The sequence below is a fragment of the Haemorhous mexicanus genome, chromosome 4 (assembly GCF_027477595.1).
Source record: "Haemorhous mexicanus isolate bHaeMex1 chromosome 4, bHaeMex1.pri, whole genome shotgun sequence".
Classification (NCBI taxonomy): domain Eukaryota; kingdom Metazoa; phylum Chordata; class Aves; order Passeriformes; family Fringillidae; genus Haemorhous; species Haemorhous mexicanus.
Window position 1 is genome coordinate 1175448 of NC_082344.1, and position 21937 is coordinate 1197384.

Consider the following 21937-nt stretch of genomic DNA (forward strand, 5'->3'; position numbering starts at 1 on the left):
TGCTCTGTGCTCTCACCGAACAGAAAAGGGTCTCTGGATGACTGAACACTTGCATTTCTTATTCCTTTGTTGTCAGTGGGATTATGAGAAACAGCAGAGTTGCCTGCTGACAGAAGTGAAGTGTTTTCTGGCCTGGTATCCTAAAACAAAAATAAGCCTTGAAGCATTGCACACAGAGTTTTCGGTTGTGCTTCCTTCTTGTTGGCCAGAGATCACGGCCAATGTGATCTCTGAAACTAATAATTGCTGTGATTTTTTTTTTTTAGCAAGAGGAAATAAGTCAAGCTCTCATTTTCACTGAGGGAAAGGCTTTTCTGTATGAAAATAATTGTTCAAAGGGCAGCTTTGTGTTGACTTGCAGCTAGCTGGCCATCAGCAGAAAGCATACTGGCATATATCTATGCACAGCTCTGGGCTAAACATAACATGACTAAGATTGGGCAGCATGGAGCAGAGCCAAGGCATGAGATGATTAGGGAGAAAAGGAGAGAAACCTCTGGAAAAATCAGCCCTTGCTACTTAGTTGCTTGTGGCGTTTGGCTTGGATTCTGCCCTGATGAAGCCTTTGGCAGAATCAGAGTGCTGAGCATTAAAGACAGAATTCTTACCTTCATTATACCATCTAAAGGTCACAGTCAGGCAGTGGTAAAGAAGTTAATCTGGTTAGCAGAGCACAGATGAGAGCTCAGTTCTTGGAGAATCTCAGTTCTTGCCAGGATTTCTTCTTAAACCTCCCCGCAGAGCTGCCTTGTGAGGTAGAATCCTGTCATGAACCTGCACGCAGCTGTTGAGGGGGGCATCCATAAACATGCCCTTAGCTTATGGAAGCTTTTTCCTTGGGCATGGGTACAGTTCTGTTTTGGCTATAACAGGGGCTGTGCTTGAAAGAGCAAGTCTTTATCTTGTGTGTATGTCTGTTTGGTCTAGACTGAGAGTAACCATGACACAGCCTTGACGCTGGCTTGTGCTGGTGGCCATGAAGAACTGGTACAAACCCTGCTGGAGAGAGGAGCTAACATTGAGCACAGGGACAAGAAAGGTGGGTCTCTCACCATGGCAGCATGAACCCTGTCTGCTTCTAAGTAAATCCCCAGTAGGCCTAGACTTCGTGTGAAACCTGTAGGCTTGCTCTTCTGGTGCTGTAACTCGTGTCTTGTGTTCTGTTTCAGGGTTTACTCCGCTTATTTTGGCTGCCACAGCCGGCCATGTGGGGGTTGTGGAAATCTTGCTGGATAATGGAGCTGATATTGAAGCCCAGTCTGAGAGAACCAAGGACACTCCCTTGTCTTTGGCTTGTTCAGGAGGGAGGCAAGAGGTGAAGTAAACCTTAAATCTTGAGAAGCAGTGTGTGATGGCATACTGTGTCAGCACACTACAAGAATCTTCCAGAAAAGATGGAGTCACACAGGATGTGTGTTTAAAAAAGATGCAAAGACCTTCACGTTTTCCAGTTTACACATTACCACGTGTCTCATCTAGACTGCTTTTTCTCTTTTGATAACTGGACTGGTGCTGTGCAGGTGTCCTTGTGAATGCAGTCATTAGTGCCCCATTGTGGGACCTTAATGAGCATAATTAAATGTAGATATGAAAGTGAATGCTATCATGAGTATTTGTGCTGAGAATCAGGAGTTAGACACAAATGGGTTCCATATATGAGCCTTATCATAGTTTTTGGGGGGAAAAAGTGGGAAAAAGCTGGGCTTTGGGCAGCAGAGATGATGTCAGAACACCCTCCTGCCCAAATTTTGGGTTTGACAGTGTATTTGTTCTGTGAATTCATGGGAAAACACTCTGATAGAGAATTGTGCAGATCTGATCTAAACTTTTGTAATGCTTAAAACCTGGAAGGGAAGCAAATTTAACATTGCACTGGCCGTGACACCACGGGTTTTCACCTCAGTGTACGCTGTGATTTTAAGTTGCTAGACAGTTCAGTTTCTGGTCAAGTCCTCTGCAGGAGAGGACAAAGAGCAGGAGTACTTCGTACACCGTACTGAAACTGATTGTTTGGGTCTGGCTGAAATAATTGTGAGGAGATCTGCTTTTTGTTATTCTGCTGTTGAATTTGGTACACTCATGAGCAGGGAAGTTTTTTTTTTTAAGGGAAGTTTTATGGTGGCTTTGGGGACACAGGTGTGGCCTCATCCAGTCATGAGGGCAAGGAGTATAGCAAAGCAACTGATTAAAGTGGCTTTCTTACCATTGACATCTTCCAACAGAAGATTTGGGTCTAAAAAGGATTTGTCTTGGCTAGATTTGCAAGTTTGGGAGCAAACCAGATGTTATGTGTTGAAACACTGCAGGTGGTGGAGTTGCTGCTAGCTCGAGGGGCAAACAAGGAGCACAGGAATGTGTCTGATTACACACCTCTGAGCCTCGCCGCCTCAGGTGGCTACGTGAACATTATCAAGATTCTGCTGAATGCTGGGGCAGAAATCAATTCCAGGCAAGTTCCCTTCACAGCCCTTATCTCGTGTGCTCGGGTGTGAGTTATGGGAGGAAAGTGTGTGTGTTTTCCCTGCCTAGTTTGCTCTGTGTGTGTGCGTTTATGGCATGCTTTTTCATCCACTGGGAGGTAGAAAACAGCTCAGGTGAGAGCTGCACGGGTACAAGCAAAGGGCCAAGCACAGGCTATGAGTTATAAGCACACCTCAAAAGAGATGCCCTTCAATTTGAAGCCATCAAAAATTAAAAGTGAAGTCTCTAAAGTAGAAACACTTGTCCTAAGCCATACTGCTGTGGAGAACCTTTTCTAGGTTCAGTAGAAGTTGGTATGCTGCTGATTTTTCAGTGTGTGAATACCCTGCCTCCATTAGTTTATTGCAGTCACATTTCTGAAATGACCTTTAAAGCAGTTGTGGTTCTTTCTTTCTTCTCTTTCAGAACTGGTAGCAAATTGGGCATTTCTCCCTTGATGCTGGCAGCCATGAATGGGCACACTGCTGCTGTCAAGCTGTTACTGGACATGGGCTCTGATATAAATGCCCAGATCGAGACCAACAGGAATACAGCTCTGACTCTGGCCTGTTTCCAAGGAAGAACTGAGGTGGTCAGCCTGCTGCTTGATAGAAAAGCTAACGTGGAGCACAGAGCCAAGGTAAAGAGCAAACAGCTGGAGGGGCTGCAGAGGGAGGTGCTTGTAAGTCATGGTGTCTGTGTTGGTACCTGATTTTCTTGCCTTTGTGCAAGTCAACTTCTCTAGTTCAGTTCTCTAGCCCAGTTAACTGAACTGAATCAGATACCATAGAGAAAAAAATGGCTGCATTGAAGGGCTAAGGTTTTGGTGGTTGCAAAGCTCATCAAAACGTGTGTTTCTTCAAAAAGGTGTTGATTCATCTTGAGGTGCTTAGAAGCATAAGGACAGTGACCCATTGTGTTTGTGAGTCAGATAAACACTGGGTCTCAGGTAAGCCACTCCCCCCACTAATGGCTTCTGTCTGCTTGTCCCAGACTGGTCTCACTCCGTTGATGGAAGCAGCCTCTGGGGGATACGCAGAGGTGGGCAGGGTCCTGCTGGACAAAGGTGCAGATGTCAACGCTCCCCCAGTCCCTTCATCCAGAGACACAGCTTTAACCATTGCAGCTGACAAGGGGCACTACAAGTTCTGTGAGCTCCTCATTAGCAGGTACGGTGTTGGCAGGTGAGCAGCTTGAAGGAAAACCTGGCTGTGTTTAGGCTTCGTTTTCCCAAAATGCAGTCACATTTCCAAATACCCAGAGAGGGTCAGGAGATGGGAGAGGTTCTGTGTGTCTGAGTTCTATCACATAATTCAGTTTATGCCAAGGACTCACATGAAGTTCTCCTTGGGGTCAGAGTGCTTCCTGCCACCTAAAGGCAGGGTTTTGATGGCATGTGTTTGGTGTTGTAGGGGAGCTCACATCGATGTGCGGAACAAGAAGGGCAATACTCCACTGTGGCTGGCAGCAAATGGGGGCCATCTTGATGTGGTCCAGCTGCTGGTCCAGGCTGGAGCTGATGTGGATGCAGCTGATAACAGGAAGATAACTCCTCTCATGGCAGCCTTCCGAAAGGTAAATGGTGGAGTTGAGCTTGGCTCTTAGCTAGGATTGTCTTGCTCATCCCTACGTAGACGTTAGAAGTAGAACATACTGACAGAAGCTACATATTTCATAATATCTCAGTTACTTTGAATACTTGGCCTTGAATCTCCAGAAACAGACACATGTGTCACCTGTGTAATATCTGTGTTCAATTCTAATTGCAGTTTGCTTTATAGGCAGTGTAGTGAGTCTGGTTCTGGTGTGTGTGAGGGGTGAAAATTGCAGCGTGTTTCTGTTTGATAGAACTGGGGGGAAATAGGATTTATGCAAGAGAGGGTGAGGACTTGGGTCAACAAAAGTGCAGTTTTGCCTGATTTGAGTCTACAAATGATTTCTGTTAGTAAGGGAGTGTAGTTGAGATGTTGCAATACTGAAAGCATTGCAGATGACTGTAGAAGCCTGAAGCTGTTAAGCTGATAGAAATGGGCATCTGAAAACTGCTCAAAAAAGGCAGAGGTTTTTCAAGTACTTCTGGAGTAAGGGCAGCCTGATGAGAGGTAATTAGTTGCCTTTTCTGGTGGCAGATATGTGCCTCGCTAGTTCAGAAGGTGAGAAAGATCTCAAAACAAGCGTTGAGAGCTTCATGTGGTGAGGAGTTGGAAATAAATATTTTGCAAGGAGTGCTGGGGCTGAAGTGTTTCTCAGTAAGCCAGAGGCAGCTGGTGTGACAGCAAGTGTTGTCCTTGAAACGTGTTCTGCAGGGCCACGTGAAAGTGGTGCGTTACCTGGTGAAAGAGGTGAACCAGTTCCCCTCGGACTCGGAGTGCATGAGATACATTGCAACCATCACTGATAAGGTAAGGGGGCAAGGAAACACTTGAGGAGGAGCAGTGTTGTGTCTCAGCCTCAGAGGCAGTGATCTGGCCTCTCTTCAGCTCACTGGCCAGCTTTCAGCCTGAGCATGAGTCCCGCTGGAATTTTTGAGGAAAACCAGCAGGAAATGAGAGCACGTGGCACTTTGTTCTCAATGCACTCTGTCATTTCAGGAGATGCTGAAGAAGTGCCACCTGTGCATGGAGTCAATCGTTCAAGCCAAAGATAGACAGGCTGCAGAAGCCAACAAAAATGCAAGCATTCTGCTAGAGGAACTGGACTTGGAGAAGGCAAGTGCAAGGAGTTGCAGCTGGGAATATTTCTCTCTTAAAATTGCTATTTCACGTTCCTTCAAGATGATAAGGTTGATAAAAGTAGTTATTGGGGTACAGGAGTGTGTGTAATGACCTTAATTGGAGTGTTCAGAGCTCAGCATCTTGCTGTTCAGGTAATCTTTGGTCTTGCTGTTATTCAGAGACATTGGATCAGGAAATTCCAATATAACTATTTCCTCTGTACCAAAAGAAGGATTTCTGAATGTGATTTGTCAAAAAAACGAGTGTGGCATTTTCTAGTCATACTCATATGGATTTAAGGTCTAAACCCAATTTTGTGTCCTAAATATTAAAAAAAATTAACTAATTTACTGAAAACCATGATACTGTAGTAGAAATAAAATGGAAAAATCAAAGGAAATAAAAAGCATTTGGATTTTTTGAAATGCATGGGACATCTTGTAATGCTATTCCATGTGCTTGACTTGTAGCTAAGGGAAGAAAGCAGGAGACTGGCTCTGGCTGCCAAAAGAGAGAAGAGAAAAGAGAAGAGGAGGAAGAAAAAAGAAGAACAAAGGCGAAAACTAGAAGAAATAGAAGCGAAAAATAAAGAGAATTTTGAACTTCAAGCTGCTCAGGAGAAGGAGAAGTTAAAAGCTGAAGGTGATTACTGCAATTATTCTGAGAAAAGAATGAAATTCAGTATGAGCTGGTATGATATCTGTAATAGATTTGTGGATGTCTCATAGGCAAGTTCTTTATGTGTTTCTTGGAGCTTTGCCAAGAAGTTAGTCCTAAAGTTTTTTTTGATAGGACAGGTGTGATTTGGAAAGCTAAACACTCAGGTTTCCTCAGACCAGCTAAGTTACTCGTGCTTTTTCTTTCCTCTTCTATCAGATGATCCCGAGGTCCCAATGGAGCCTCCCAGTGCTACCACCACCACCACCATAGGTATATCTGCAACCTGGACAACGTTAGCAGGCTCTCATGGGAAGAGGAATAACACCATCACCACAACGAGCTCCAAGAGGAAAAACAGGAAAAACAAAGTAACCCCTGATAACGTTCAGATTATATTTGATGATCAGCTTCCCATTTCCTATAGCCAGCCTGAGAAGGTGAACGGGGAATCCAAGAGCAGCAGCACTAGCGAGAGCGGTGACAGTGACAACATGAGGATCTCCAGCTGCAGCGATGAGAGCAGCAACAGCAACAGCAGCCACAAGAGTGACAATCATTCCTCCACAGCTGTCACCAACACACAGAGCAACAAAAAGCAACCGTCGGTGCTCGTCACTTGTCCAAAGGATGAGAGGAAAGCAGTGCCTGGCAAGTCATCCATCAAGTGAGTTCCTGTGACCACGAATGCAAAGTGCAAGTCATCCTTTTTTTCTCCCCCACGTAATGACAGCTTTTAATTCCTTTTGCAGGTTGTCCGAAGTTATTAATGAAGTGACGAGTAATTCCTTGTCTACTTGCACAAAATCCGCTCCTTCTCCCCTTTCTTCTCCAAACGGGAAGCTAACCATTGCTAGTCCTAAACGTGGTCAGAAAAGGGAAGAAGGTTGGAAGGAAGTTGTGAGAAGGTAAGCAAAATAATTCCCCTAATTGCCGTTGATGCTGCCCTTTGTGTAGCCTTCCTTGGAGTTACTGAATGACCTTCTTAGTGGGTTTGAGGTCTCACAAAGCTGCTGCTGCATAGGTTGAATCAGAAAATAGAGTGATTCTTTTGACCAGCCTGCCCACAGCTTCTTGCCATGGAAGTGTTTCCCACTTTATATTGTTTCTTTTTTGTGTAGATCCAAGAAGGTTTCTGTCCCATCAACTGTGATTTCCAGAGTTATTGGCAGAGGAGGATGTAACATCAACGCGATCCGGGAGTGCACGGGAGCTCACATAGACATTGACAAACAGAAGGATAAAACTGGAGACCGAATCATCACCATAAGGTGGGTGAGCAGGATCCTGCATTGGCTCCGTCCTGGGGGTATTTTCTCCTTGTAGAATGTTTGTCTGCATAGGAAAATTAAAGGCTTGATCTGGTTGTTCCTTGGAAGATCCCTTGAAAGCTGGGAAGATGAATGGGGTGGGGAAACAGAGTACAAGCACCAGCAGGTACAAAAGATGGCTTGTGAGAAAATTAGTGTTGGGATTCTGTGTTTGGGCTTGTTAATGCATGGTGAAATGTGAAGGAATATTTAGGGAAGCAGATATTTTTTCCATTTGAGTTTTTTGGGATTTGGAGCATTCAACTTGAACTTCTTGAGTAACTGTCTGCAGCAGGACTGTGCCAAGCTCAGTTTTTTAATAGAGAGTTATTTTCCTGTTTGTGTTAGGGTGATAAAAGAGAGGCTGGATACTGTGTGGGAGGTCTTTGACTATAACATGTGTAAATGCTTTGGATGCACTTTCCCTGTCCTTCCTTTTTGTAGGGGTGGCACAGAATCAACCAGACAGGCCACGCAGTTGATCAATGCTTTGATTAAGGATCCAGACAAAGAAATCGATGAACTTATTCCAAAGAACCGTTTGAAAAGTTCAACTGTAAATTCCAAGATAGGGTCCTCGACTCCTGCCACCACTACAGCTGCTAACAGTTCTCTCGTGGGCATCAAAGTGACCACCGTGGCTGCTTCGTCGACATCTCAGACGGCCTCCGCGCTCACCGTGCCTGCCATCTCCTCAGCATCCTCTCACAAGAGCATCAAGAACCCCGTGAACAACGTGCGGCCCGGTTTCCAGGTTTCCCTCCCGCTGGCGTATCCTCCTCCGCAGTTTGCACACGCGCTCCTCGCCGCTCAGACCTTCCAGCAGATCCGTCCGCCGCGGCTGCCCATGACGCACTTCGGAGGCACCTTCCCGCCGGCCCAGTCCACGTGGGGCCCGTTTCCCGTCAGGCCGCTGAGCCCCGCCCGAGCGACGAACTCGCCGAAACCTCACATGGTGCCTCGCCACAACAGCCAGAACAGCGGCGGCGGCGCTCAGGTGAACGCGGCCGGCTCCTTGACGACGAGCCCCACGGCGACGACGACTTCGGTGGCTTCCACTGTGCCTGGATCTTCGGCGAGCGGCAACCCGAGCTCCCCCTCGGTCAGGAGGCAGCTGTTCGTCACCGTGGTGAAGACGTCCAACGCCACCACCACCACCGTGACGACCACGGCGAGCAACACGAGCACGGCGCCCACCAACACCACGTATCCGACTCCTACTGCCAAAGAACACTACCCCGCGTCCTCCCCCTCGTCTCCCTCTCCTCCCGCGCAGCCGGCGGGCGTCTCCAGGAGCAGTCCTCCCGACTGCGCGGCGGCCTCTCCCAACAAAGGCGCGCCGCCCTCCGAGCCGGACGCGGGCAGCCCGCCCGCCGTGGATGCGGCCGGCTCGACCGGCGGCAGGCAGCCCAATCCCGGGACCGGCGGCTCCTCCGTGCATCCTGCTCATCAGCAGCCCCCGGGAGCTCCTCTGCCGGAGGCCAGGCCCCCTCTCCAGCAACCTCAGGTTCCCGCACCAGATCCTCGCATGGTTGTGCCTCCGAGTTTAGCGGCGACGAGCTCATCCGCTCCGGCGGTAGGCGCCAGCAGCGCTCCCGTGACCTACCCCGTGTCCCAGCCGGCCGTGGGCTCCGCTCAGCCCGCGGCCAAGATGGAAACCCCAGCCATCAGACCGCCTGTCCACGGGACCGGCAGCGTCCCCAAGAATCCGGCTCCCGTGCAGAACTCCTCCGTCGCAGTCCTCAACGTTAACCACATCAAACGGCCCCACAGCGTTCCTTCTTCAGTGCAGCTTCCTTCTACCTTAAGTACACAAAGTGCTTCTCAGAATTCGGCCCACGCGGCGAACAAGCCCATGGGGAACAACTTCAGTGCTACCCTGCCTTTTGGGCCCTTTAGTACGTTGTTCGAGAACAGCCCCACGTCTGCTCACGCCTTCTGGGGCGGCTCCGTTGTTTCCTCTCAGACAACACCCGAGTCCATGCTCTCAGCTAAGTCCTCATTTTTGCCAAATTCAGATCCGTTACATCAGTCTGATACTTCCAAAGCCCCAGGTTTTAGGCCACCGTTACAGAGGCCAGCTCCAAGTCCCTCAGGTAAGCCTCTGGCTTGTGTCCATTCCATAGCAATACAGTTCATTCTTGTGTTCTTTAAGCCAAGTGGAGTTCATTTGAAGTGCCCTGTCAAATCTAGTAACTGTTAGGCAGCTGATGGGCTTGATAAAATAGGCTGAGAGGATAAAACACTCTTATTTTCAACCCCTTCCCTACCAGATAGTGACTGTTCCAGTTTGTGATACCTTGTCCTGAGGCTGCAGAAAAATGTGCAGCATCTTCCAAGGGCTAGGGTGGTAAAAAAGTGGTGTTTAATATGAACGTGGAACTTAGAGGAGGTGTGTTCTCTTAACTACTAAATTTGGTCCAAAAAATGTAATTTCCTTGACTGCTTGCATTTTTTAGTGAGATGTTTTGTTTTCTGCCCAAAACGGAGGCCAAGGGGTTGTCACAGAGCCTGTTCTGTAGCTTTGAGAAAAGTACAGAGATGGTTTGGACCATTTCTGCCTGATTTTGTAGGAGCACTGAGATGCTAATTGATGGAGAGAAAAAACAGCACTTTCTTTCCTATTTTGTGAATATGATGGTGTTGATTTTTTTCATCTTGATATACTAGTCAGCATTTTGACTAGGGCCCTGTGTGCCCTAGATATACAGATGGATAAGTCTTAGATCCCTGAGATTTTTATTTTTCCTCTTTTTCATTGAAGAGGACATGAAGGGAGCAGTGATTCTTGTGTTTGGGATTTCATTCTTGGTTTAGGTGTACAGCACAACTGCCACATACTGAACAGACTTGCAGAGTGTGAAGCTTAATGCTCCAGTTGCCTTTGGAAAGTTGTAACACACGCCCCCAAGGACAGATCGGATAAAAGTTTTCCTTTCTATTTCCATGCTGTCGGAGTGCTGGAGCTGTGGGAGTCACTTGTGCCCTTTTCCTCTCGTAGGTATTGTCAGTATGGATTCTCCCTATGCTTCTGTAACACCTTCTTCTACACACCTGGGGACCTTTGCCTCGAACCTGTCGGGAGGGCAGATCTACGCGCCCGGGACGCCGCTGGGCGGAGCGCCTGCAGCTGCTAATTTCAACAGACAGCATTTTTCCCCTCTTAGTTTATTGCCTCCATGTTCATCAGCATCAAATGGTGAGTTCTGGTCAGCGGGGAGCTGCTGAGAAGCTGCTGTATAAATGAAATGGTCTGGCAGAACTGCGTAAGGAATTCCAGGATCAAATCCTTAGGGCAGGTTCTGGTTCCTCCTCTACCTTTGGCCCCTGCACTTAGGAGGTTTTTTTGGACAGAAAACAAATAAGCTGTGGAGTGCTGGCTTATTTAGGGAATGTGTTAATCTCTTATATTGGCAAAAACCATGACAAAAAAACCCCAGGGAACAAATCAAAAAGAGGAAGAAAAAACCAAACCAAACAAAGACACAAGTTTACGTGTTTATTTCAGCTCTGGTTCAGGATATAATCCTCAAATCCTCTGTTGCTGATAGGCAGTGATGCTTAGTTAAGGTTTTGTGGTGTGTGTCCTCCAGTGGCTGAGCTACCAGGGCATGACAAGCATTTTATATAAGGGGCTAAATACTGGTGAATAACTCTGTGATCTGGAACTAAAGTGATCCTGAGGTGGATGAATGTGGCATTAACCAGCTCCCCTTGACAGTTGTTGGACACTGGGGGCCAGGTTTGTGGGATCTGGCTGCCATCTCTAAGTGCTGCTGTTGCTCTCCTTGCAGAATCTCCTGCTCAGTCCGTGTCCTCTGGAGTACGAGCACCCTCTCCCACCCCTTCAGCAGTGTCCTTGGGATCAGAAAAGCCCAGTAACGTTTCTCAGGACAGAAAAGTTCCTGTTCCCATTGGGACTGAACGGTCTGCACGCATTAGACAAACTGGAACGTCTACTCCTTCTGTAATTGGGAGCAACTTGGCTGCTCCGGTGGGACACAGTGGGATCTGGTCCTTCGAAGGTATAGGTGGCAGTCAAGGTATGTGCTGTTGATAGATGCACTTGAGTTGATCACACCATTGTGTTTGCCAAAGTTGGCTTCAGCACGGGAGCATGCAGAGTGAGTGCCTGAAGACACAGAAATGTTCTTTGCAAAGGCTTTGGAGCAAGGACTTCTCTTGGCCTTCCTGTCCACTGAATTGTTTTAACAGGGTTTCTGAAGCCCTCAGGGGTTCTGAAATGTCTTGGCTGTGGAGATTTGGTACTCCCAGGTCGGAGCAGGAGAAACAAAAACAGGCATGAACACAGTGAGGATCATTGAATTGAGGGAGAGGGGAAATTGAGGTGTCACAAGATAACTGTCTGGAGTTTCTGGTTGATAAAGAGGTTGTTTGTACAGTAGGAGTTAATATTTAATTTGTAGCTAAGGTAGAACTTTTTGTGCTGAGGAAGGTGCTTTTATAAAGTGATAAAATTCCTCATTTGGGTTTCTTTTATTCTTTTCAGCCATTCACCTTCTACTAACACAAGGCTCTTGGCTCTCCTGAGTCACGTAGAGTCTAGTATTTTGGATTTTATTAATAATTTCAGTTAGTGATCCTACAGCTTTTCTTACCAAACCTGTCAGGAGCCTTGGATGCAATTTCTGAGAGACTGATGAACTTTTTTCTTATTGATTGTGTTTTTTGTGGGGAATTTTATTTTTAATTTCTTCAGGTTTTTCTGCTTGGGATGGGGGGTATGACTGTTGAGACTGTGTTGGATGTGACCTGTGGATGTCCTGTCAGCCTCCTGCACAAAATGGAGTTTGCCATGAGTTCTGCCTGTATTGCTCAAGGCTTTATCCAGTCTGCTCTGGAAAACCTGCAAGGGTTGGAACTGCTCCACCGTTGAGAGCAATCAATTCTGCCCCTTGATTGAGTCCAGACAGCTGAAGGTTTTAATTGACTGACTGTGCTGGAGTTTATCCCCAAATAGAAACCCTTTTTTTACTTCCCTGGTGGTCTTTTCCCAGATAAAGCTTTAGAAATTCCCTATTTATTGGCCTTGTGTGGCTCTATAAGTTGTCCATTGTGCATTTCTCGGCTTTTGGGATGCAGCTTTCTTTCTGCTTTGGTCAGTGAGTTCAACATTTTGATTTTCAGTTCACATTGGGATTGGCTCTTCTCTACTTGAGTATTGGAGTGCCTCAGAAATGTTGCTGTACCCCTTCTCCGATTTTTTTTTTTAATGTTTTGTTCTGAAAATTGAATTTTTAGATGTCTGGGGTTTGAACTGTAGCACCAATACCAATCTGCCTCTGATGAATTCACAGAATTAGGACATGAGCCCATGTCTACAGCTCATCATTTTCTGGTTTTGGTTTGCACAGATACTTCTGTGTCCCTTAGAATACGAAGTAATTAATGGAAGAATGGTAGTGAAGTAGAGCAAATAGTCTTCATAGTGTACATACCCTCTCCACAGCACCAAAGGCACGAGGAATTGAGGTTTTTGGAGGATCTGAGGTTTTTGGAGGAGGGAGAGTTAGCCCAAATTCCAGCTTTGCTGTTGAAATGGAGGAAAGTTGCAGGGGCAGCGCTCTGGTTGCAGGTAACTGTCCCAACCTCCTGGCAGCGGGGCTCGTGGCCCTGCAGGTGGCTCTCCTGCTGCTGTCCATCCGTCCATCCGTGCACGCAGGCCGCGTGCTCCTGCGCCGTGGTGCGGGTGGGCCCTGAGCGCTGCGGGCTGGCCGGGGGCGCCGTGGCTAACACGTGCCGTGTCTCTGTGCTGCTGGCAGACAAAGTGGACTGGTGTCACAGCGGCATGGGCAGCCACATGATCCACCGGCCCATGTCCGACCCAGGCGTCTTCTCGCACCAAGCCATGGAGAGAGACAGCGCGGGAATCGTAGCGCCTTCCGGTACATTCCATCAGCCCGTCCCTGCAGGATACATGGACTTCCCAAAAGTCGGGGTAATGACCTCCTTGGCCCCCTGTGCGGCGGGAATCCCCTTTTGTCCTGCCGGCCCTGCAGTGGCAGTGGCGTTCCTGGAAGCACCCTGACTGTTCCTTTCCTTCCCCTCAGGGAATGCCTTTTTCTGTGTATGGGAATGCCATAATTCCTCCTGTAGCCCCCATCACAGATGGTACTGGAGGCCCCATCTTTAACGGGCCTCATGCTGCTGACCCATCTTGGAACTCGCTGATAAAGATGGTTTCAAATTCCACAGAAAACAACGGGCCTCAGACGGTAATTGCTCCGGTTTTTTGCACTGTGTATTTCACTCAAAATGTATCGTGATTCCTGTCTGTGCAGTTAGGCATTTGGGAAAAGAAATCTTGGGGCAAAGTGTCATAGGAAAAGCCAGTTCATGTGCTGTTAGTTGAGCTTTCCCTTCCCGAGAAGGGAGCACAGCCACAGGGCTGCTGCTGGGCTCTGTAGTTGAGGATGTTGTGACTGTGTTAGGGGCACCCTGAGGAAGGCAGTAAGTACCTCTTTGCTGCTCTGATCTCGCCTGGCTTGTCCACTAAATATAATTTAGGCAGAGGGATTAATTCCCCTAAACCTCCTGTTCTTCCTCGGGAACTAATACTCTAATGGAACATCAGTAGCTCTGGTTAGATTATATCCTGTGATTGTGTTTAATTGGACAGTGATCCCTGTTAGACTGCTACAAAATAAAGGTGTTTCTGGGCTGAATTGGCTTGGGAATGATCCAAGCTGTGGGGAGCACTCCCAGCTCTGCTAGACCATCGGTGTGAGGGAGAAGGGGTTTGGCCACACTTCAGGTATTGCTCTGGGGTGGCTTCTCATCCCTGCAAGGTGATTGCCCGTTAATGAGGAAACTTTGTTCCCCAAAGAAAGCTGTACTGGGTTAGACCTGGGATTCCCCAGAGCTGGAGGTGTTAGGGGAAGATGAGGTGGCAGGAATCACGTTCTTGTTTGTCTGAACTTAAGGTCAAGAAGAGATCACGTCCCTTGCTCTGGGAATGGAGGGATTTGGGAGCTGGGCTGGGAAGTCATTTGCTGCACCCCCAGAGCCCTGTTCATGGTCCTGGGCAGGAGAAGAGTGAGCCCTGCAGCCTCCTGTGGGCCGTGCCCTCTTGGAGCAGCCCGAAGCACGGCGCTAACGCAGGTTTCTCTTGCAGGTGTGGACTGGAACCTGGACACCTCACATGAACAGTGTGCATATGAACCAACTGGGCTGAGTGGGATCAACGTGCTGGCCTTGAGATTCCTTATTTTGCAGAGGAAACCACAATTGGCAGAAACAGTTTATGTGCTCCCAGATCATTCTACTGATGTGCTTGACTGAAGTGTGTAGGCTTTTTGCAGAAGAACTTACTAACTGACCTTTTTCTGTGAACATTGTGACCGCCCATTCCCCACCATCATATGTTTCAACTTAGTTAGACTTTCTTCTTTCCTTTCCTCCTCTTTTTTTTTTTTTTTTTTGACATAACTTTCTGTTGAAGCTGTTCTTTGGCTGGTTGGTTTTAGTACTGTAAACTGCTTCTGAGCAAACACAGAAATTTAGCAAAATTATGTAAACTTGATCCTGAAGTTTTAGAATGGCAAATAAATGTACAATTGTTTACATAACAAATGGCTAAGCAGAAAGTAAATTTCAATATGTCAGTTATAGAGGCTCTACTTTATGTAGACTTAAATTAATGTGAGATATGTACCTTCATATTCAGAAATCTGGATGTTTCCTTCATACATTAAACTATTAATAAGCATAACTTTTCTACTTGTGTAATTTAAGTGATAAAAAGAAAAACACCCCAGGCATTATCAGAGGCCATTTTCCAAATGCGTATTGGATTTTTTTGAGAAGACATAGATTCTCTATTTGACTTCTGAGGAGAGCTTCCCTGCTGAAGGCTCCAGGGGCAGGTCTCTTCCAGAATCAGGCCCATGAAGGTTTCTATGGAAGAGTCTGAGTGGGAATTCCCATGTAGAGGTAGCAGGAGATGAAGGAGGGTGGGTCCTGTGAGGCCGGGCTGGGTGAGCAGTGACACAGATCCAGTCAGGATCCCTGTGCAGCTCCCTTAGAGAGCACTTAAAGGAGATCTACAAGTCGGATTTAAGAAGTATTATTTGGTTTTATTATGGTTCCTCCTTAGAAAACTAAGCAAACACCTCAGCTGGCTGCTGAAGCTACTGCCTTTTAACTATTCTAGTATTTGAGGTGTCCCCAAACCTTTTGCATACCCAAGGCCGTATACCTGTCCTTAGGTGCTGCTCTGAATAAAAGCAAGTTCCTTTTTCCGGCAGTCTGATCTCCTGAAATACATCCTGTGAAGATCTGGTGGTAGCAAAATGGATCCCAGAGCGAGGAGCTGCTCGGAAAAAGGTTTGAAACTCCATCTCACACCTTACCATGGTGTGGGTGGGTGCCCTTCCCCTCTGCTGCTACAGTCATGTGCTGCAGGCTTCAGTGCTGGTTAGGGTTACTGATTGTTAATCCTACTGGGAAATAGTGCTCAGTATTTATTAGCACCATGAATTCCAGAGTTTTGTTGAGCTGGCAGTTAAATCCGTGCCTGGGGCAGTAACAGGCCTGGTGCCACCACTGGGCAGTGTGCTGGGCATGGGAGATCCTGAGTGGGGGGGAATTGGACCATTTTTATTGCCAGATAGTTTTAGTTCCCCCCCCAATAAAATTATTTTATTCATCCAGTAAACCAAGGAATGCACTCTTTTGGGAGCAGGCAGGTGCTGTTTATTTGGGAAAAGGGAGCAGAACTAGGGTTAGGAAGAGGAAGAGAGCACAGTGCAGTGTATAGCCTAAAAGATGTTTTGACCTCTCCTTGCACAGAAAAGGGTAAGGAGACAGGTCAGAACCTGGCTGGGCAGGAGAACATTCCTCCTGTGGAATGATGAAGTGCTTGGCAATGATGAATTACTGTAGAATATAATCTTCAGGCTGAGAGAGTTGGGGCTGTTGGCCCTGCAGAAGGGAAGGCTGTGTGGGCTCCTCGCAGCAGCCTTCCCGTCTGGGAGGTGGCCTAAGAGGGGACTCCTTGTCAGGGATTGCAGTGCTACGACCACAAATAATGGGTACAAATGGCAAAACGGGAAATTTAGGCGAGCTAGTGGCAGGAAATATTTACTGGAAGAGGAATGAGACAGGGCCCGACCCCGGCAGGGCTCAAAGCCGGTTTGAAAAACGCTCCCAGTCCTTCGGTGTGATTCCTGCGGCCGGCCGGCGCAGGGCCTAGTGTTGGACTCGGTGGTTCCTTTCCGAGTCAGCACGGGGTGCGATGTGGCGGGAGGCGTCCCGGCCCGGGGCACCATGTTCCCACCCACGCAGGGCACGCCGTGAGGCGCCGCCCTTCCCGCCCTCCCGTGCCCTCAGCCGCCATGGCGGCCGCGGGGCGGCGCGCAGCGGCGGGGGCGCGCGGGCCGCGCATGCGCTGCGGCGGCGGGAGCCCGTCGGCATGTGGCGGCTCGCGCGGGCGGGCGCGCGGGTCCCGCCGGCCCTGGCGGCGGCGGCGGCGGCGGCGGGAGCGGGGCCGGGCGGGCACGGCGGCACCGAGGGCTGGTACGAGTGGGCGGCGCGGTCCCCGCCCGTGCACTGGGCCGAGGGCGGGCTGGCGGCGCTGCAGGAGGCCACCGGGCTGCCCTGCTGGGCCGCCATCGCCGGCGGGGCCGCCTTGCTGCGCACCGCCGTGACCCTGCCGCTGGCCGCGCAGCAGGGGCGGCTGCTGGCCAAGGTGGGAGCGCTGAGGGGCTCTGAGGGAAGGGCCGCTGGAGGGCTGAGGGAGCCGCCGAATGAACATCGCGATTCCTTTTTGGCCGCGGGGTTGGGCGCGTTTGGGGTTTTTTTTAGAGGATTTCGTTACGTTTTGTGCTTTTTGTGGTTGTAGAAGTGAGCGTCTGTCGCGCCCTCGCGTAGTGGGGTCTGCTGTGCTGTGGCTGGTGGCTTTGTTCACTGCCAAGTTGTGTCCTCATGGCCTTTAATTTATTACTCTTCATTTTATTTATCTATATATACAATTTATATATTTTATCATGTGTAACACAATATATTTGTATATTATGTACAGTATATTGTAAATAATACGTTCTGTTATATTGCAGTGGTTTTGCTTTGTGCATTTAAATTTTTCTTAAACATATATGCATTTTCTATTATTATATATTTATATTTATATGTTATCATTAGTTTTTATAATTGTCTGTTTATTTTTTTATCATTGAGATGCCGTTATAGCTGGTCTTTGTAAGTGGAGTAGCTGATTACAAGTCCTGAATGCAGGCAGAAAGATGCTTGTTAAGAATTGCCCTGATTTCAGCTGTGATAGAAATCCCTTTATTCTTAAAAAAAAGTATAAAATCTAAAAAGATAAAAATTCTGTCTTCATTTCATGCAGTAGGAAGAGAGTATCTTTGATTGTTACCGTAATTACCTGTCACTGTTACCTTCACGTGGTAATTTTGTTTAAAGATGAAAGGTATTCGCTGATGTTGAACATGACATTAACAAGCTGCCTCGTCCCTCACAGGCATTTCCTGTCCCTACAGGTGTTAAATTACAGTAGTAATTAATATCTTTGATGCCTGTGTTGGTATTAAATCATAGAAGAGTAATTAATATGTGTAATACCCATAGAGGTATTAAATTACACAGTAGCAATGTGTATTAATTACTGTACATCATTAATATGTATTAATTCCTGTACAAGTATTATGTTTTACAGTGATAAGTCTAATACTTGTTCAGTGTTGGGTTACCAGGGATAACTAATGACAGAGGTGAGGAGAGGGAGCGAGTGTTACCTGCCACTGTGCCCAACCAGTTCTCCTTTTCTTTAGCTAGCTGGAAAACCTGCAGCCCGAGATTAAGGAGCTTGCCCAGCGCCTTCGCTATGAAGTTTCAGTGCGTGGAAAGCAGCTGGGCTGGTCTGAAAAGGTGGCCAGGTAGGAGGGGGATTGTGCACGCCTCCCGAATCCATTCTGGAGTCAGGCGTGGCAGGAAGGAAGATCCCACAGGCAGCCCTTTTGCAGCAAGGTTCTGCCACGGCCCACACCTTAGATTTTCTTTCCCCGCCTGTGATTTATTTATTTGTTCTGTTCCCTTTCAGACGTTGTCCATTTCAAAGCTCAGACCTGTGCTTTCCTCTCCGAAAGGTCCCACTTTGCCCGGAACATGCGGAGGATTGTCACGGAGCTCTACGTGCGGGACAACTGCCACCCCTTCAAGGCCACCCTGCTGCTGTGGGTGCAGGTCCCCATGTGGGTGTGCGTGTCCCTGGCTCTGCGCAACTGCAGCGTCGGTGCCCTGGGCTCTGCAGGTGGGGGAAATGCAGCTCTGGGGAGTTTTGGGGACGGGAAAAGGTGGTGTCCCACCAACAGGTGCTGCACCTGGGCACAAATCTTCTCTCACTGTCGCCTCTTATCCACTTCCTGCCTTCACAGGCACCTTCTTGGTTAAAGGGCACAGTGTCCCGAGCTTGGTGTACAAGCCGATATAAAAAGCCAGTCAGCTACTCAGGTTTCAAATCTAATCTAGTTTAAACTTAATTAATTAATATAAAAAATGAGTAATAAATATTTGAAATCAGTTTTAAACTTAATGTAGTCTGACGGTCCTGTTTAGCAAGTCATATTACACGTGCCACACCACACTCACTGTCAATCTGTATTTTTTCTCCTTCCATGTGAAATACTGTAGACAAGGTAAATACGTGATGGCCTTTTACATTTAAAAAAAAAAAATTAAACTGACTTTAGACAGGAGTTTATACTTTGTTCTTTTAAGCAAAGATGTGGCTAGTTCTACAGCTACTAAGAAAAATATAATTTTCTTAAAATCAGGAAATAAACACTGTAGGTTACTGCATTCCTATTTTCCTCGTTGGCTTGTAAAATATTTGAGATTGAAGTAATTTTTATCGCAGATTTATCTGTCTGTGGCTGTCATGAGCTGAGCCGGGTCTCAGCTTGTATCCCTCACTTTTCTTATATTGGTAGCAGAGGGTTAAACCAAGGATCTCTGCTTTAATTGTTCTTACCATGTGGATAAAACATTCCTAGAAACTCGGCTCTCTGATTTACCACTGGTACAGTTCTGGCTCACTTGAGACAGCAAATGATACTGAATTCTGTATTTTCTTCAATTTTTTCCTGTAGTGCAAGAGCAGTTTTCTTCAGGAGGAACACTGTGGTTCACAGACCTCACAGCACCTGATTCCACTTGGATTTTGCCAGTGTCCCTGGGGCTGGTGAATTTGCTGGTGGTGGAGGTATGTTGGGATAAACTTACAGATCTGACCTGGAGATCTCTGAACAAAGGACACCTAAACATTAAAATACACAGAGCAAAGAGATTGTGTTTCACTCCTGCCCAGGCCATTTAAAGCAGGTCAGATAGGACATATCTCAGATCTACTTGAGCTTCAGTAATATTTAGTCTGGAGTGCAGTTTGTTTTAGGATGCTGCTCCGATGAGATGTGTGGGTGTTAATCCTCAGTACGGCCGCTTCAAAAAGAGCGTGTTTATAACTGTGAGTTTCTCCCCTTTCAGATCTTTGCTTCCCAGGCAAAAATGCCAGTTTCACGGATCCAGAAGTTTGCCACCAACTTCTTCCGTGCAGTGTCCGTGGTGATGGTCCCTATTGCTGCCACTGTGCCCTCTGTAAGTACCCAGGTGACCTCTGGGATGTCACCTGTGCCTGGTCTGTTCTGGTGCTTCAAGGACAGCTGAAGGCCTCACGTGTTTCGTGTCTCCACTGCTGCGTGCTTAAGAAAAGTCAGATGTTCTATGTATGTTTAAGTCTGTTGCCTTTGGGATGTTTTTGTTCAAGGAGGAAGACTTTGCAAACCTGAAAGGTATTAATGACCTTCATGTAGCCTGAAAAAGGAGAGGAAAGCTTTGTGTCAAGACACGTAGGTGAATGTTTGTTCACTGGAAACCAGCGTAGTTCTTAAATTAGGAAACTTTCCACATCTTTCTTTCTTCAAACACTTCTCATCTTTACCAGGTTTTCTACTGCAGAGTGTTCTTAGCAAAAATAAAGTGTCTGCTTGTTAGGCTCAGTTGTAGTTTCAAATACAGAAGTAGAAGCAAGTTTAATATGAATTAATTTAAGAGCTGTCAAGCCTCAGTGTAGATGGCACTTTTCCCCAGAAGAGTTCAGAGACAGACAGTTACATTTCACATGGAAGCCATTACTGCAGATGAGAGCAGGAGCAGTGGTTTAGGTGAGTTGTTTTTATCAATCCCTGGGAGCAGCCCACAGCCGTGGCTCAGGAGCAGCTGCCTGAAGCTGGTGCTTCCCCTGCCTCCAGGGAGCTGACCCGTGCTTGTGTTGTTGCAGTGCATGGCGCTGTACTGGCTGTCCTCGAGCCTGGTGGGGCTGGCCCACAACCTGCTGCTGCGCTCGCCCGCCTTCCGCCGCCTGTGCCGCATCCCCAGGACCTCGTCCCACTCGGACACGCCCTACCGGGACATGCTGGCTGCCCTGGCCTCCAAGTACGGCTCCAGGGGACAGCACCGCTGAGCTCCAGCAGGAGCTGCCTCAGGAGTGAAGCCGTGCTCTTCTAGAGAGATGTACTTACTTGCTGTATATTTATTTTCCAAATAAAACGCTGGCTGTCCATGAGGAAGGATTGGTCAGCAGAAATGTGTCTTTACTGGGAAGCTTTGTTTCAAGGGTGGGCCTTTTGCAGTTGCAGTAGTCCAGAAATCCAGGTTTGTCTCCTGAATTATCATAAGAAGTTGGGCAGGTGAGTGTTAAATAAAGCTGTGACCTGTATACAATGCCTCTCTTTAAGTCCTAAAGGTGAAAAGGTTTGGGGTTTTTTTGGTAAAATGATCAGGAATTAGTTATTTACTTTAACTTTTTAAAAGACTTCAAGCTACTACTGTGATGTAAATAACAAAAATTCAGAAGCAGAAATTTTTAATGCTGACTTGTAAGCATTTATTTGAGTTGTTGTGATGACCCAGTGGAACTTTACAGATAGGGCTGACTAAAACCAGCAGTTCAGAAGAAAAAGTGCAGATGTCATTGGACTAATAACACTGCACTTTACCTGTGGGGATGTTTCACTGAGGTCTTCCACTCTTTTCACTGTTAGGAGTCTCAGAACATCAGTGATAGTTTTGTCTGGATGCTGCCAGGATGTTTTATACCCAAAAAACTCCAAAACAGGTGTGAAACTGAAGGCAAAGCGGCCAAAAGCATCTCATCTAATGGTGTCTAACAGTTCAAAACCCGCAGGTAAGGAGATGAGAAGGTATGTGATTAAGCCCTTTCCAGGTCTGCATTACAGGTACGATAATGTTCTAGATTTTTAAAAGGTCTCAGAGGTTTCTCTGGATGAATATTGTCATTTTGCCTCCTCTGAAGGTGTTGGGAAAAGACTGTGCAAAGGGCAGTGAAGTTTTGTCTGGGAAGCTGGTGGTAGAGGGAGCTGGTGCTCCATGCAGTGCTGAGCAAAGTCAGCTCTCCTTCCTCAGCAATCTCACCTGAGAGGGGCTCACGTTCCCAGCCTGGGAAAGGGCAGGCTGACAGCAGCTATGTCTTGTGTGCAGTAAAAAAAATTATATTTCTTGGGAAGCATAAAGAGGGCTGTGAAACTGGTCACTGAAAAAAATGCCTCACAGCTCTGTCAGGACGCCATATGTTCGATGCAGGAAACTGGCTTTGTTAGATTTGCAGTTCTCCATTTATTTATCTTTATTTTAAACCCTTTTTACCTTATAAAGTTACACCTAAGACCTGCCAGTGTGAGTTAAAAGAGAATTAGGTGAGTGTATTTGGTGGTGGATTTGTCACAGCATTGTTTTGGGTCT

At 47.3% G+C, this 21937-nt stretch overlaps 2 protein-coding genes across 13 annotated transcripts in view; both read left to right on the forward strand.

Annotated features, from left to right (window-relative positions):
* ANKRD17 (ankyrin repeat domain 17) overlaps window positions 1-14873 on the forward strand; it is a 68925-nt gene extending 54052 nt beyond the window's left edge. For 5 of the 8 annotated variants that reach the window (XM_059843502.1, XM_059843503.1, XM_059843507.1 and 2 more), the window contains 19 exons: window positions 928-1039; window positions 1170-1315; window positions 2307-2449; window positions 2887-3100; window positions 3454-3629; window positions 3873-4035; window positions 4767-4862; window positions 5052-5168; window positions 5645-5816; window positions 6051-6498; window positions 6584-6739; window positions 6953-7102; window positions 7586-9237; window positions 10143-10340; window positions 10936-11184; window positions 12612-12737; window positions 12925-13100; window positions 13213-13377; window positions 14277-14873. In XM_059843502.1, the coding sequence (XP_059699485.1) occupies window positions 928-1039; window positions 1170-1315; window positions 2307-2449; window positions 2887-3100; window positions 3454-3629; window positions 3873-4035; window positions 4767-4862; window positions 5052-5168; window positions 5645-5816; window positions 6051-6498; window positions 6584-6739; window positions 6953-7102; window positions 7586-9237; window positions 10143-10340; window positions 10936-11184; window positions 12612-12737; window positions 12925-13100; window positions 13213-13377; window positions 14277-14336 (4719 nt within the window). In that variant the 3' untranslated portion in view covers window positions 14337-14873. The remainder of the gene's footprint in view (window positions 1-927; window positions 1040-1169; window positions 1316-2306; window positions 2450-2886; window positions 3101-3453; window positions 3630-3872; window positions 4036-4766; window positions 4863-5051; window positions 5169-5644; window positions 5817-6050; window positions 6499-6583; window positions 6740-6952; window positions 7103-7585; window positions 9238-10142; window positions 10341-10935; window positions 11185-12611; window positions 12738-12924; window positions 13101-13212; window positions 13378-14276) is intronic. The other 3 variants (XM_059843505.1, XM_059843504.1, XM_059843509.1) reach the window with 1 other exon arrangement.
* Window positions 14874-16567: 1694 nt separating this feature from the next.
* On the forward strand, window positions 16568-20766 carry LOC132325961 (cytochrome c oxidase assembly protein COX18, mitochondrial). Of its 5 annotated transcripts, none has more exons than XM_059843514.1 (6): window positions 16568-16850; window positions 17957-18057; window positions 18268-18431; window positions 19270-19382; window positions 19664-19774; window positions 20457-20766. In XM_059843514.1, the coding sequence occupies exons 1-6, from the start codon at window positions 16575-16577 to the stop codon at window positions 20637-20639; spliced, it is 948 nt and encodes a 315-aa protein (XP_059699497.1). In that variant the 5' UTR covers window positions 16568-16574; the 3' UTR covers window positions 20640-20766. The 5 variants fall into 5 exon arrangements, with proteins under 5 accessions (XP_059699497.1, XP_059699501.1, XP_059699499.1 ...); XM_059843518.1 differs by having other exon boundaries at window positions 16663-16678; window positions 17953-18057; XM_059843516.1 differs by having other exon boundaries at window positions 16712-16850; window positions 18222-18431.
* The last annotated feature ends 1171 nt before the right edge of the window (window positions 20767-21937 follow it).